This window comes from Haplochromis burtoni, unplaced genomic scaffold (genome assembly GCF_018398535.1).
Source record: "Haplochromis burtoni strain Fernald_Lab_line unplaced genomic scaffold, NCSU_Asbu1 Contig_9, whole genome shotgun sequence".
Classification (NCBI taxonomy): Eukaryota; Metazoa; Chordata; class Actinopteri; order Cichliformes; family Cichlidae; genus Haplochromis; species Haplochromis burtoni.
Window position 1 is genome coordinate 3252118 of NW_024582370.1, and position 15737 is coordinate 3267854.

A 15737-nucleotide genomic window follows, 5' to 3' on the forward strand; every position below is an offset into this window, starting at 1 on the left:
GGGGCAAAATGTCTAGGCAGGGTGGTACATACCTCTTCAGAAAAATATGTCAAAATCCCCTATACGTAAACAGAATCAAGAAATTATTGACAAAAACACTTAAAAATTATTTATTGTATCATTATCTCCTAAGAAAATAAAGGCTATAAGAGGCTTTTAGACAAACAAGCAATTAGTTTGTACAAGGTGGGCAGCTTAGGGGGCAAGGCTCTACAGCAGGAGGGAAGCTCCCCCACAAGATATGTGCTAATTTTATTTATTTTTGTTGTTTTCCAGCAATTATGAATCATCATAAGAGTGCATGAAGCCAAATGAAATTTGTCATTCAGGGGGGAGGCAGTGAAAAATTTTTATGGAGTGACACAATACTTATTAACACCACCTGTGGCATTGCAGTGAAAAATCTAGACCCTGTACCAGCTGAAATGCATGAATCCATTCTCTTCCGCTTATGCTTGTTGGGGAGGGGGCTGAAGCCTATCCAAGCTGTCTCAGGGCGAGAGGCAGGGTACACTCTGGACAGGTCGCTAGTTTGCTGCAGGGCTAAGAAAGAGACAACCATTCACACTCACATTCACACCTATGGGCAATTTAGAGTTACCAATTAACCTATTCCCACTAACTGCATGTCTTTGGAATTTGTGAGGAAGCCGGAGTACCTGGAGAGAACCCACGCAAACACGGGAAGAACATGCAAACTCCACACGGAAAGACCCTGGCCTGATGGTGGAAATGAGACCAACAAAATGTCTGATCCACTGGGATTTCCCCCTACAGCCATTTACTGAGAATGGTCTGATAAAATAATATTCACCATGTGGCAGGTCTGTGTCAAAATGCCTTGTTGGTGGCAGATTGGCCAGCCAGCTTCGAGCAAATAGTCACTCAAATAACCACTTGCTACAACAGAAGTATGCGGAAGAGCCTCTCTGAACACATTGGACCTTGAAGCAGATGTGCTACAGCAGCAGAAGACCACACTTCTGTCAGCTGAGAAGAGAAGACTGAAGCTGCAATACACACAATTTCACAGTGGAAGACTGGAAAAATGTTGTCTGCTCTTTTTGACTTAAAATGTTTTAAAAACAATAAAATAAAAATACACAATGTAACAAATGATCAGAGATGCAGGATATTCAGTCTGTAGTTCTATTAACAGCTTGATACACTAAAAGAAAACATATGTTTCGTGTAGGTGCTTAAAACAAAACAACAGTAATAAATGTGACACTGGGAAGCCAAATCAAAATAATTTATTTTTGGTGACATTTCATACAGTTCTAAGATTGTGTCTCAAACACTTGGTTGATTCATGACTACATTTCCATTTGCCACCCCAACCCAAATTAACAGAAAATATCCCAAACATATTGGGGGGGGGGAAGCAAATCCTGTAGGTATTTTTGCAAGCCTGTCAACATCAACCATATGCTTCTAAAATGATTTCACATTACTCATGAGTAAGATTCTTTTTAAAAACAAAGTTAGTGCATTTCTTTAATTATACTAAATCACTAGCTCCTCATACTTATTAATGAAAAAGACAAAACAAAAAACAGCTCCAGTGATTGGATACTCGTTTACTGCATTACTAATCCCAAAGTCAACGCAACAAGTATTTTCTCTCAGCTGACATCTTGATCGGTACAGAAATGTCATATGTGATTTTTTTCTTTTTTGCCAATGCGATTTCACACAACTTTGGGGAAACCAGCCTACCAAGATTGGGAGAAAAGCGCTGCATTAGAATTAAAATAAATAAATTTAAGAAAGCAATACATACAGTGAGTCAAACTTCAAATTCTAAGTTAACCTGTTTTCCAAAACTTAGAAGAAAAAAACAAAAGGAAAACAAAACAGCAAACTCACCCTAAAAGCACAAAACAATCTGGTGGATTGACTGGTCAAAAGCCTCCCTCCGTAAATTCAATACTAGAACAATTACATTCTCCCACACACGTTTCTAGTGAAGGGTTATTACAATATAGCATAGGTTACTACACCTCTACAGCTTTTTCAAAATCCAGTTTCACTGGGCCAAAGAGTTCCCCCAAAGATTACATTAGCAGACCTCATCAATAAAAATCTAAACTTTATCCTAGCACACTATAATCGCAGCCAGCTGGCACGTAGCACGTGAAAATATTCCAATTTCCTTTATACCCACAACTTGGCTGCCTGATAGTAAATAGCTATCATCATTAGCTAACAGCACTCAGTCTATTTTTTTTTTGACATTATGCCATTGTTAAGAACAAATTCACAGATAAGCTTAACCTGGATATCCCGTGATGATGATGATGATGTAGAAAAGCCAAACCTTGCCTAAAACCACTGGGCGCACCAAGCAGTCAAATCTTAGCAAAAACCTATTTGTTTTTCCTCATGAAAACACACGAACCCCCCAAAAAACAAAACCCACAACAAAACATGTAAACAGAGAACCTGACTGATAATCAACATGACGATATTCTGAATTCATCGGAACAGTTAAACTCAAAACACGTAAAACTCAACGTGAAAAACTTTGGACCAGGCTAGCAGGTTCACCGCGGCTAACAGCCCAGTGAGCCCCCCCCCCCCCTTACAGAGCATCCGGGCTTTGAAGAAAAATCACACATCTGACCGTGGCGCATGTCAACACCTTCTGATAATCTGACGGAGAGCGTTTAAGCCAATCATGAACCAGGATCAAAATACCACCATAGAACACAATTCATTGATATACATTAGAAGACCACATTGTCCCGTTTCAGGACGCTTCAGAATCTCTGCTGTAAAAATCAAAATGTTCTCAATATCATTACATCAGTGCGACAGCACCCTGCAGCACTTCAGTCATTTAGCTTAACAATCGATGCATACACAGACATCAGTCAACCCTTCAGTCATACTTGCAAACCTAAGCACACAAGAGAAAAAACAACAAAAACTGATGTCTCATTGCGTGTTAGTGATATCTTTGTATATGTACATGACATATATGCATGTTCTTTTTTCTTAGTGCATATTGTTCTTGCAGACCAACATCTATTCTTTAATTAAAAAAAAAAAAAAAAAGGTAGAGGGCCATTTACGAGGCCCAGCATCCCACCTTTCCCTAGCGGAGCATGAACGAATCAACAACCTTCAGGTAAGTCACACTTAAATTCTTTTAAGCGTATTTCTGAAGGCCAAAACAACGTTTTTGTTTCTTTTCCAATCACTCGTCAAAGTTCTTCAGGTGTCATTTTGCCCATAAGTCCTGGATGTCAGTCTCATTGCCACTTTAAAAGCCTCTCTTTGGACATGTTCCAGGGGGGTGGGGAAGGTGGCTACCATAATTGTTGTTGCTTTTATGTTATTCATTTTTATATAATTATATATATCCATGTATATATTCATACATCTTTTTCTATTGATATCAAGTTTTTATTTTGGCGATACTGGTGGGATGTTCTGCTCTTTTCCAGTGTGCCTGTATCCTCCCTGCGGGGAGCTGCGTCGGGGTGGTGGAGGACGCCTATGGTCCCGGAACTTGAGGCCCCCGGTGCCCCTGGGACCATTGCTGCGGTGGTAGCCTTGAGAGTCACGTTCACGCGGTGGCCGGCTCTCCTTGCATTCCCATCCCCCCTCCCTGTCGTGGCTTCTCTCGTGCTTGTCTCCAGGACTGCTGCTGGAGCCCGGCTCCTCGGCCTTGTTCACGCGCAATTCACGTAGTGGCTGGCCCGACGCAGTGCTAGTGGTGGCTGGGGTGGCCGGGGCAGGGGATGCAGGGGGAGGGTCCTTGGGTGGCCTTTGACACACTTCGGCGTAGCTGAGTTTACGAGGCTCCTAAACAAAAACAGAAAAAACATTTTTTAGATGGGTAAAACATACACTCATTTACTGAGTTTTAGCACCCTTACAGTCAAACCCTCAGATCTCATAATCTTGACGCTCATTGGGGTAGGAGTGAAAATTCTGGATTTTGGTGAGACAAAAGCATGAGGGGTGGGGTTGGGGTGAAATGAGAGAGAGAGAGAGAGAGAGAGAGAGAAGAAAAAAAAGAGTGACAGAGATGAGGGATAGAGCCAAAGCCAGTCAATTCACTACCTCACTTTCCCTCTATGCGCAAAAGATCTCATCATCAGGAAGACAACTGTGCTCATGTGGCGGCAGCAACAACAGGAAAGTCAGATTCTCACCTGTGCAGGGGTGGGAAGAGCAGCTGTCGCAGGGGCAGCCGTGCTGGGTGTGGCTGGTGTGGAAGCAGCAGAGGTCTGAGGCCTGGAGCTAGGCACAGGCTGTGTGGAGGCGGGGTTGCCGGGAGTTTTGACAGGTGTGCGTGGAGTTGGTTTTTGAGTCGTAGGTTCCACCCGTTCGACTCGCTTCTCCTGACGAACAGTACTATCAGGACAAGAGGTTCAGTTAGCAAAGCTAACATTTTAAGTTTTATTGTAAGAACAAAACATGCTCAAATTAAGAGCAGAGACAATCATACCCAGAGGCTGAAGGTCCAAGTGGTTGAGTAGCAGATTTTGCTGCTGCCGGGGCAGGACTTATGACAGCCACAGCTTCCTCTGCAACTTGACCTGAACCTGGACTCGCAGTGGCTTCTTTATTGGCTTGTTCTGCCTATAAAAAGCAAAGTGCATGAAGGTTACACTTGTGCAGTCCTCATCTCAACAATGCTTTCTGTGCATCATTGTTCAAGAGATTTACAAACTCGTTTTCTTACCTTGTCCCTGTACAACCCACGTACTACATCCGACATCCGGTTTTCTAACACTGGCTCCCCCTGTGTGCTGACCACACAGCCCGGAAGAGGAGGGAAGTTGGTAGCAGCCAGGTCAAACTTGGGTGGTGAAACCTTGACCTCTGTTAAGGGTACAGGCCTCTGAGAAAAGGAATTAAAAACAGAGCCAACGGGCAGAAATATCATTACATGGTTCTAAACACAACATACAAGTTTTATGGCCATAGGTAATTGCTGTTTACCGCAATCCTTTCTTCTTCTCGCCTCCTCCGTGTTCCTCTGTAGGTCGTACGTCTGAAATACAAATAAATAAGGTGTGAATAAGGAGTCAAGTCAGTCAAAAGTCATATGCATGCCAAATCCATTAAGCATGCGTCAGTCAATAAGCAAATTTCAATGACATCATTTGATGTTTACATATAAATCAGAAAGAAAATGTTTGAAGCAACAGACAAAAAAAAAAAGAACATGTGCAACTAGCTCAAGCACAGGTGCTGCTGTTGACACTGGGGACACAGTGAGGCATGCTCCTGGCAGGGAGCAGTACATGAGACTTGCCAAAAAAGCAAAAAAAAGTTTAGTTTTAGTCTTCAAGTTGATGATTAATGCTGTAAGTGGAATTTTGAACTCCCAAGTTGACTGTTTTGTTTGTTTCATTTACCAAAAAAAAAATCAAATCTGAGTAGTACCTACCCACTGAAATGACACTCATGTCTAGGTCTAAAAACCCTTTTACTCATTTAAACTGCATTTAGTTCAAAATATGGCTTTTGGTTAAAGTCAACTCTAACCTGCTTAAATCGATGGAAATATCATAACCTATCAAATCTAACCCACGAGCAGCAGCTCTAACATTCGACCAGGTTTGAAACAGATGAGGCTTACCTTCCACGTCCAGCTACCCCACTGTCATCGCTGGCATCCAATGAGGAAGAGGGGGGTAGATGCGAGAATGCCATGGTCAAGTCAGTGGTTGTCTGGACTGTGTTAGTAGTGGAGACGGCGGCAGTAGCGTTGGGAGCAGGAGGCTGCGGGCTTCGCAGTCCGGTCAGGCTTTCCAGTGGGACCGGTGTTACAGATGCTGAGGTCACGTCGTTTGGCCTCACCTGGGGCTTCACGTGGTTTCTGTTGTCGTGAGGGGAAAGTGAAGATCAAGGTTACTATGCATTTAAAATGCTCTGCATACAAATTGGCAACCAGTGCTTCCTACTGAACTTAATAACTTTCGGTTAAGGTGCTTTTACACTTAAGTCCACGTAATATAAGTTATTCCGTTGAGGATTTATATTTTTACACATTTACCAACTTTTTGTCGCGTATTTTTTGCAGTCATAAAATACACAAGACATTATGCTTATGTGTTCCAAGGAAACAGATCTGTGTAATACACATCCAGAGCCTTTGAAAGCAGTTCAGCAGCTGTTACAAGTACATTAATCCAATTTGTTGGCTATAAGATGTAGGGCTGTTCGATATAACTATATATTTCGGATGACGATATAAAAACGTCTATCGTTTCATATTACGCTATTGTTTGTTTCGTGGTGTCGCAAAATGAACTGTTTACAGCAATAGTTTTTCATCGTTTTGATGGTCACTGTAGAATTTCTCTCATATTTAAAATACCCACACTACGGACGGACAACTGCTTTATGCATTTCGTTAGCAACAACAAAGGTAAAACCGCTTGTTTATTTTCCACATAAACCTTTCACAATAAAGCTTAAGATCCTGTTGAGATTTTTCAAAATAAACTGAATCACATGAAATAGTATGCAGCGTGTTTACGGATGAGAAGCTAAAAAGAGCCGTCAGGCGCTAAAAAAATAAAATAAATAAAAACCTTAGGACAGGCTTTTCCCAGCAGCACGCCGTGTAATACTCACAAAAATTGTTAAAATTGTGTCAGTTTAAACTCGACTCCAGGTACACGACGCCCAGGTGAAAAACACTTTGTGCAAGTCGAGTTGCCCGAGATTCACAGAAGTTACAGAAAACGTAAAACTTTTGTGATAAATATCGTTGTCGGGACGATAAATGTCTTATATCGGGATATGAGATTTTGGTCATAACGCACAGCCCTAAACCACTGTATGAACTTAAGAGTAAATCTTGTGTTAAAACACTGAAAATCATGCACTTCAATCTGAGGTAATTAGAAGCCTGTACACATCATTTCATTTGAAGTCTTCAAAGGAAATAAACTATTTTCTAGTGAAAAGAAGCTAAAACGGTTCAGTCAGTTCAAAGGAAACACTGGTGGCAACCACACTAAACTTGACAGTTTGCAAGGGAAATGGGACAACATGCTGTGTCTTCAGAGTAAACGTAGACATGCAGGTGGTTTTGGACTACAACTGAGGTCATGATTGGCTGAAGCAGCTAAAACTCAGATGTCAGAATTACTGTGTTTTGCTATCTGCAACCAATCATTAACTCACTGAGCAGAGCTGACAACACCCCTGCAAGACCTGCCAGGATTTGTGCCACAAATAAACCTTTTAGATGTTGTATGATTAGCATGATTTCACATAAACTTATTTTCCCACCGGTCTTTGACCCTCAGATCTCATAATCTGAACGCTCATTGGGTTGGGACTGAAATTCCTGACTTTGAAAGTCCACAGGGAGAACAGAGAGAGAGAGAAAGAAAGAGCAAAGAGAAAAGATGAAGAAAGAGAGAGAACCAAAGTCAGTTCTTCCATCCCTCTTTCCCTCTATGCGCATCATGATCTCATCACTGGGTCTGACTTATGTCTTTGTGAAGCTTCTTTTGAACAAACGTGATGAACACGCTTGAAAAAGTTGTCATCTCTTTGCACAAAAATGCAGTGTATGAATTGATGCTTGACAGCAGAGATGACCTACACTCAACTCCTGTCAGCATTTCTTTGTTACAGCATATGATGACAGTCACGAATGAAAGCAGCACAAATAAAAAGAAAGACTACACATGATGGATAGTTAGTTGTGATGGAGAGAAGCTGTCACATGTAATAATGTAAATGCAAAGAAGGGCAAGATGGCCTTAACTGGAAAAATAAATACATAAAGCCAGTTGCTCGAAATCAGATTGCAGCCAGCATTTATCAAAGGAAAGACAAATCCAGGACGCTCATAAAAAGGCACCAAACATTTATCACAACTACGAGGACGATTATGGCCATAAAAATCTGCCTGGCAGAAGGCATGGGGCCTGTTATGTATTTAATCATTTGGCTACTGCGGTATGGTAAGAAATGAGGGAAGCAATGAAGCTCATTATATAGAATAACAGTGGTACCTGAAGGCATTTATTACATTCTTTCTTGAATAGAGGGGTACACTGTGGGGAAGTAAAAGAAGACAGGGAGTGATGAGCAGTTCCCTCTTTAACTTTAGACAAACTGTATTACAGAGATGGTCCGATGTTCACTGTTTAACTTCATGCAAACAAGAACACAAGTGATAAAACATTCTAATATGTTTGAGAAAAGAGACCCCCCAACAAACAAACAAAAAGCTCACAACAGTAATCCTTACCGGCTTCTGTTGAATGGGCGAGAGATATTAAGAGAACTGGAGCTGGTCTTGTAGTGTCCAGCGGAGCCAAATCCATTCACAAAGCTACTGTTGGGAAACGGAGCCTGCTCAAGAGGTGGAAGGGGGCATAAATAAATAAAAAAGTCAGTATTTACTAATCCTCCTTAAAGCAACACTTTTTTGCAGATATCTTTTGTTTAGCTTTCCCCAAGGAGATGAAAATAGGTAAGCTCATTGTAGAGCGGCTTTAGAAAAGAAAAAAAACAAAAACATCCCGGCCAATTCTTATGCAACATTGTGTATTTATGTCATTGACATTTCCGAAAGCAAAACATCTGAATTTAAGCATCACAATAAATAAGGAAGCAATAACTAACAAGGGATTCTGCCACAGCTGGCGCGAAACACATTTTTCACGGTTGATTTCCTGCATTATATTTAGGTGCTGAATGCTGGTGATGAACGCAGACAAAAGCCTTTGAGGTGCATGAAGTGTGGCTTTCCGTTTTCTGGGTTTTAATAATCACACAGAACAGACATTAATGCCTGACTGTATTTGGCTATATTTGTAAAGATGCAGTTATTTCGATTAGTGCAAAATAAACTTGGATGATTAGTCGGCAGGTGTGCAATGGTCCCTGAAGTCCTGTGACAAAAACACCTTCTATAAATAAATTAACATTAATAATACACTTTTAAGATTTGACTGTAGATCCTCTGACAGAGGGTTTTAGTTAGTCTCACAGCAGCAAAAGCACAGTCAATCTCACCAGAGGCGTTTCAAAGTACGGTGTGGGCGAAGGTGTCCAGGTGGGAGGTACGATGCCGTAGAGGGGGTACTGCTGCTGGGGGTAGACGTGCTGCATGTAGAGCGGAGAGCTGTACTGGGACTGGCTCTGGGACTGCTGAGCGTACAGGCTGCTGTCCATGCTACGGTAGCCGTTCTTTGCAAAAAATGTGTTGATGGCCTTTATTCTGGCCTGTTGGTATGAATCAGAGGGGAAAATGTGTCAACAGACGTCAAGATGTTTACAGAGGGGCCTTTCCAAAATGTCAGATTTTAATTTAACTCACCATAATGGGTTTTCCCTGAAATGTTTTTACTTCTTCTCTCAAGTACTTGTACGCCTAGGGGGGCAAGAAAAAGAGTCAAACGACTATCAGTGATGCTGCATTTCATCTGAATACTTTAGACATGATGAAGAAGAGTTGAGCTGAGTACCTGTTGAGCATCTGTGTCCGATTGGAATGTGATGTACCAGTTGTTGTTGTGTGCAAACTCGACACTTATAACCTTTGGACAGTTGTCATTTTTGAACAATGACTCCACTTCCTGTGAATTGAATACAATGCATACTCACTTCAAGCATATAACTATGTTTTCAGTGCTTTAATGGCCTGTCAGTCAAACGTTTTTTTTTCTTACCTCAACAGGTGTGGTTTCGGGAACTTCTCTCAAAATGATAATGCACCGCTTGTGATTAGGACGCACTTTCTCCCCTTTCTCATCCACTTGTACCATAGGAGAGGCTGGAAGGAAGAGTGGGTTTAAGAATATTTAAGCTGAGGCAAAAGACCAATCAGTACACACCTTTTTAAACATGAGCCATCCTCAGCTTTTCACTTACATCTCAACACATCCAGAATGAGATCCATGTCTGTAGTGAGGACTTTAATGCTCTCCATACTGGCAATAGTCCAAATAGGGACAAACTGATCGCTGTCCATCTGGGACATCAGGTACAAATCCTTTGAGAGGTTCTCTCTGAATCAAAATAAATAAATAAATAAATTCACGTAGATTAGCTTCTGCAAACAGTCAAGAGAAAACTATTTTCTAAATTTTGCACATAAAAAAAAATTTGCTTTAGGTGTTGGCTTCTTACCTGGAGAAATAATACTCCAGTTCTTTCTTCAGAGACTCTCGCAAATTCTCAGAAGAGATTGGCTGTTCTTCCGTTTTTGAATCCACTGTAAAACATTAAAGAATCAATGGTTAAAAAAAAATTGAAATGTTTCCTGTTAAAAAGCATTAATGACATTATTTTTCCAACACAACCTTTTTCTTTTCAAAGACATATGCTGATGTCACATTATAAGCAGTGACTGAAATGACTCCAACAGTGTCAGATTCATCCGTGTCATAAGCGCGACAGGAAAAGTTGGAGTTACTGGAAGAGCGGCTAGATTGAGGTGACTTTTACTCTACTCCATTCAAACTCAGATAAAGGTGTTGTTGTACACATACAGGGTGTACAACAACACCTTTATCTATGACCTTGGGGGGGCATTAGATTGCACAGGTGTAACTAACACAGGGGCCAGTGGTTCCAAGTTTCCACAGTGGAGTATATGCTTAGCAACACAAGTGATTAAGACACGGGTTTTGTCAGGGTGGTAATTAAATACAAATAACTCTACAGGTTAGGTGTGACCCAGCAGTCTCTCAGTTTAGCCAGTGTTTCATCTGGCTCCCAGACAAATTTCCCTCGTGGGACAAAGAGTTTTGTGAACACATCTGCATGAAAGTCCTGTATTTTGAGCTGTTGATACATTTTATGGTATCAGATCACTCAATCTGCCAACTCAGTGCATTCAGGTTGTTCATAATTTCCTGTTTTCAGACGTATTGAAAAAACACTAATTTTTAGCTGCAGCCTGTGTGTGTGAAGATGACTTCTTGTGTCAGGACTGACCTGAGGTCCCTGTTGTAGACTCAGCGGGGGAAAAGCCCAACTCTGGAGGGTCCATTCCATTTACTGCTATCTCAGCTGTTGCTGTGGAGCTGCTGTTATCCAGGGCCGGGAATCCCACGGTATACTGCTTGCACCCAGCAGACGGAGGCTCAGAATAACCTGTGAACAAGGTAAAGAGTCTGATTCAGAAAGAGCAGTCTATTTCAAACTTACCCACATCTTTGATGGTTTAGCTATTTATTGTTTGTGTACATGAATAAAGTTGCAACTTATACAGATGCTATCTAAGAATTTTTTTTATTTTTTTTTAAAGTAGTAAGGCCCCAAAATTATTTTAAAACACCAATAACAACGTTAGGAGTGTTGACTCAAAAAGGGGAAATAATCCCATGAGTAGACATGGGTGTCACAATGTCCAGTTTCCCAAAAAAGCCTTCAAACTTAATTTCCAAACACGTGCTGTAAAGCGCAATAAAATCAGTTTAGCATTCTCTTTCATTTCTTACCCTCATTGAGATCCGAGGGAGACCAATGAGGGTTGCTGGTAACGGTCTCGCTGGGGGCCACGGGCATCTCCTGCCACACCTTGGCATTAGGATTCAAACCAGCACCCTTGAAGGTGACCTTTAAAACAGAAAGAGGAGAATCAATCAAATTTGGTTCCGACAAACACTGAAAGCAGAGTGATGTTTATTTTTGAGCAGAGGTAGGTTGTCAGTTATCTAAATTTTACTGTTGAAATTTAAGAGTTTATATTTAAGCACTGAAATGCACACAACGTTTCATCTGTTTAATGCTTTTAGTGGTTCTTCAAACGTAAGACGCATTCAAATAAGGGCTCTTTTGACTAACAAATGTGTGACCATTTACACATCTGTCACCTGAGTTTTGCTTCTTTTTCCCCCCGGTTGCTTTTTATTCCTTTTTAAGAAACAGAGTTTTAAATTTTAGACCTCTGCTGCACGTCTCATGGCATGTTTGCCCTTACTCCAGCAGAGGTTTAAGGAAGGAGGATGCAATCAAAGTTACAGTCAATATTGAACAATTCTTCACACCCTTTTTACCTTGTGCTGGACAGCCATGGGAGCATGTTCAGCAAAAGACTCATTCAACCACAATACACCACAAAAACACCACATGAAATCACCCCTACTATTGGCCAAAAAACTTTATAACTCCCCCTTATGACACCTAGACTGTTATAACTAATACACTGTCTATAATGTTTATAGTATTGTTCTAATATGGCAGTTTGAGTGCCTTAGTTTAATCCAGTTTTGTTTATATTTTATATTTCATTTGTATTTTACCCCATTTATGTTTTAAGTGTGCATCTGAATGAAAATTACTTCCCTCTGATATTAATAAAATATTTTGATTCTGACACCAGGGGACAACAAAGCCAAACTAAATTATGGTCTTCAACAACACCATAATAGACTAAGAGAGGAGCTGTAGATGGGTCATAGCCAACTACAGCTATGTCTGCTGATTTTCATTGATTAAATTTATACTGATGGCTGGAACATCCCAGTGACACATGTCCCCATAAGGCCTTGTGATCTCCTGTCAACAAAATCAACCCTTACCCTGTTCACCTCAAGGAGGGGTGACTATAAAAGCTGTGTGTAGTCAAAATATTTGCAAACGAACACGTTACATGTTACCTTCACCAGCATAAATTTATTTCCCATGTATGTTATCCACAGATCTGATGTGACTCTCCATACCAAACCGGCTATGGTCTGGCAGAAGAAATCCTGACCCTGCAAGGATCTGTGGCCAAGAATAGATTGCACACTGACACATTAAGATCTACAGACACCGATGTGATCTTGATGTGAGCTAACTGTGGACTGTGCTTTTAATCTTGTGTAAAGTGGATGGCAGCTTCCTGCTGAACTGTCAGATTTACTTCACATTGTCATTCACCACCTGCTAACAGATCCTGGCTCTTTTTTGCAAAAGCACTTGGCCTGACAAGAGCAGCTGCCGGTGGTAGTATGGCTCAGGGCACTTCTCCTCCCCGATCACACAACAAGAACGGGATGTATACCCATAGGAGAGGCCTCTGTGCCATTCAGACAAGCGCGGACATTTATGTGCGGTGCAACTTGACACATGGTTACAATGCACGCTTCTGTGTTACAGGCCACAGCGAGCCAAGCAATGTCAGCTGACTGCGCTGCGCAGCAAAGGCCAGGTATTTGCAACGCATGTCACTGCGCTAGCTAGGTCTGCTAGCACCGCGATTAGCTCACAGATAACGGAGTGAATGAACACTATCATTCGGCCAGTAATTGAAGCATCGTTCACCCGCTAACGGAAACAAAACTGATTCGGCGCGTGCCCGCTTCAAATACCACCGCAGTCACCCTAAAGCTCTGTCAAAACTTAACTTACGGGCTAATGATTACTCAGCAAACTACTTAATGAGCTTGCTGGTTACAACGGCTAAGCTACAGTTAGCAGCTATCTGAATGAGCTGCGGTAGAGCTACTGCTATAACCCCCCCCACACACACACACACACACACAGCCACCATCACCAAGTGTGTAAAAGTAAAGCTTGTACTGGCAGCAAGTAGAGTAAGTAGTCGTGAAAGTCTTTGATTCTGGTCCTGCTTTCTCACATAGTCACAAAACAGTCACGCAAAAACTCACACACATTCACAAACGCGCTCAAAGTTTCATTCTTGATCTTGTTTGAGTTAATTTTAGATGTGTAATAAATAACAAAGCTAATTACGCAGAGGGGGCGTACTGTGCTAACAGGTCTCCCTGTTAGAAAGCGGCAGTCGCTTAGCCAGTAAGCTAACACGCTAAAGAAGGCCTCACTCACCATGCCGCCTGACCCTCCCTCGCTCCCCAGCGGAGCCTCGTCCTTCCCACCGGTCTTCGGTCCGGGATCAGCCTCCTCCTGCAGCAGCGGCGGCTCTCCGCTCTGGTCTGAACTCATCAGCCGCTCCTGACTCACTTCCACCCCGTCGCGTTCTCCCGGCCCCCTCCTGCCACCACCACCGCCGCCGCTTCTCCCCGAAACGCCGGCTGAGTTCAGCAGTCAGTCTGGTTCTCTCCTACTCGACTCTGGATTGGCTAACCGGCTAGCGGGTATGCTACAGACTGAAGCTAGCGTGCGTATGAATCAACGAAGCGGGCTAACGACTAGCTAGCTCAATGAATCAAGCTCACACGCCGAGAAACTAATGGTACAAGCAGTGCCAAACCATGACTCTTCTTAAACGGCGGTCCCCACTGGCGTTTCGTCAAATACTACAGCACACACCGGGTTCGTGAGGCGCATTCCTAACCGGGCGACCGGAGCGGACACTGGGGACACGCACCTTTCCTCAGCGCAGGCACACAGTCCGCCGAAGTCCCGGCTGCCACCGCGAGAACTCGATGACCTCTACGGCGCTATTTCCTTTTCCGGATTTACACTGTAGTTTTTCTTTAGTAAGAGCACTTACATCGAGACCCAGTCGCTGTCTTTTGTTTGTTTTGTTTTTTAAAGAATAAATAAAGTGAAATCCATATAATGTTATTTTTCGAGTACCAGAGAATCTGAACTTATTTTCCTGACTTTAAACCATAAGAAATACATGACATAAATACATAAATAATAAGACACACACTGGGACACATACCTTTTTTGTGCTGTAGGCCATTTCACCCTTCATGCGTGTTTTCATTATTTCTTATTACTTCTTGTAATAAATGCAGCTTAAATGCAGCACTATGTTGGGCGCTGCATAAGCTTTATATACAGGCCACCAGCCTGCTGCAATTCTCTGAAGTATAGGCTTTCAGTTTCAGTTACTGTGCTGATTACATTGTGAAAAGGCAGTTTGTTGATTACCAGCAGGAATAATGAGTGATTTGGGACCTTTTGTGTGGCAGCAACAGAAGTAAAAAGGAGAGCGCTGTGACGTAATCAGATTTCCTGGCACCCTGCTCTAGATGTAATCAGGAACAGATGATTAAAATAAATTTCATTAACCCGAAAATGGGTTCTCAAAGATAGGTAACATTCTATTATGCTGGTAATTATGGATCCATAATTGGATTATCAACATTGTGAATGAGAATGGCTCCAGTGTTTATGTACCATTCAAAACAAAGCACTCAGGGACTGGGGGTATTTTTGTGCTGCCCCAAACATGTGCTTGACAAAAGACACAGAGACCTGCTAAGATTTTCAGATATCATTACTGAAAAACCCAGAATTTTCTGAATTTTAACCTGAGTTTGACGCACACTACACAGCTTGGTGCAAAGCAGAATGGATCAATGCTCTGACTCATCAGACCAATCAGGATTCTTACAATCTTGCATTTTATCAAATTAGCCTCAGTTTCCTGTTCTTAGCTGGCAGGAGTGGCACTCGGTGTGGCCTCCATCTGCTTCAAGTTTTGACATGTTATACATTCAGAGATGCTCTTTCACATATTTGGGTTTTAACTTATAGTTATTTGAGTGACTGGTTGCCTTCCTATCAGCTCAAAGCGGCCATTCTCCTCTGACATCAACAAAGCAGTTTCACACAGGGAACTGCTGCTCACTTATATTTTCTCTTTTTCAGACCATTATCTGGAAACCATAGACATGTGATCAGCAATTCTTGACATACACAGCCCCACACAAACAACCACATCACATTTAACCTCCTAGGACCTTGCGTCCACATATGTGGACATCACATTTTGGATTGTCTAGACCTAAAAACACTAATATTTCTCTACAAGTGCCTGATATCCACTTAGGAGGACATTCTACTGCCACTGTTCTATCAAAATTTAAAAC

At 42.0% G+C, this 15737-nt stretch overlaps 1 protein-coding gene across 3 annotated transcripts; it reads right to left on the reverse strand.

Annotated features, from left to right (window-relative positions):
* Positions 1–1237: 1237 nt before the first annotated feature.
* Positions 1238–14324, reverse strand: LOC102314101 (la-related protein 4). Of its 3 annotated transcripts, none has more exons than XM_014339504.2 (17): positions 13777–14324; positions 11442–11559; positions 10936–11094; positions 10126–10210; positions 9868–10004; positions 9666–9769; positions 9462–9572; positions 9314–9367; positions 9010–9219; positions 8240–8343; positions 8001–8042; positions 5603–5842; positions 4960–5011; positions 4700–4858; positions 4463–4596; positions 4167–4368; positions 1238–3813 (listed from the first exon to the last, which is right to left on the reverse strand). In XM_014339504.2, the coding sequence occupies exons 1-17, from the start codon at positions 13891–13893 to the stop codon at positions 3412–3414; spliced, it is 2430 nt and encodes an 809-aa protein (XP_014194990.1). In that variant the 5' UTR covers positions 13894–14324; the 3' UTR covers positions 1238–3411. The 3 variants fall into 3 exon arrangements, with proteins under 3 accessions (XP_014194990.1, XP_042083969.1, XP_014194993.1); XM_042228035.1 differs by having other exon boundaries at positions 14279–14297; XM_014339507.2 differs by lacking the exon at positions 8001–8042.
* Positions 14325–15737: the final 1413 nt, after the last annotated feature.

What these genes read in the sequence shown, in the direction of transcription:
- LOC102314101 (XM_014339504.2), bottom strand. Translation starts at nt 13,893, where the DNA reads ATGAGTTCAGACCAGAGCGGAGAGCCGCCGCTGCTGCAGGAGGAGGCT. An exon ending in CATTCTGGATGTGTTGAGAT is followed by an intron (nt 9,770 to 9,867) that starts GTAAGTGAAAAG and finishes TCTTCCTTCCAG; the next exon opens with CCTCTCCTATGGTACAAGTG. An exon ending in TTCAGGGAAAACCCATTATG is followed by an intron (nt 9,220 to 9,313) that starts GTGAGTTAAATT and finishes TCATACCAACAG; the next exon opens with GCCAGAATAAAGGCCATCAA.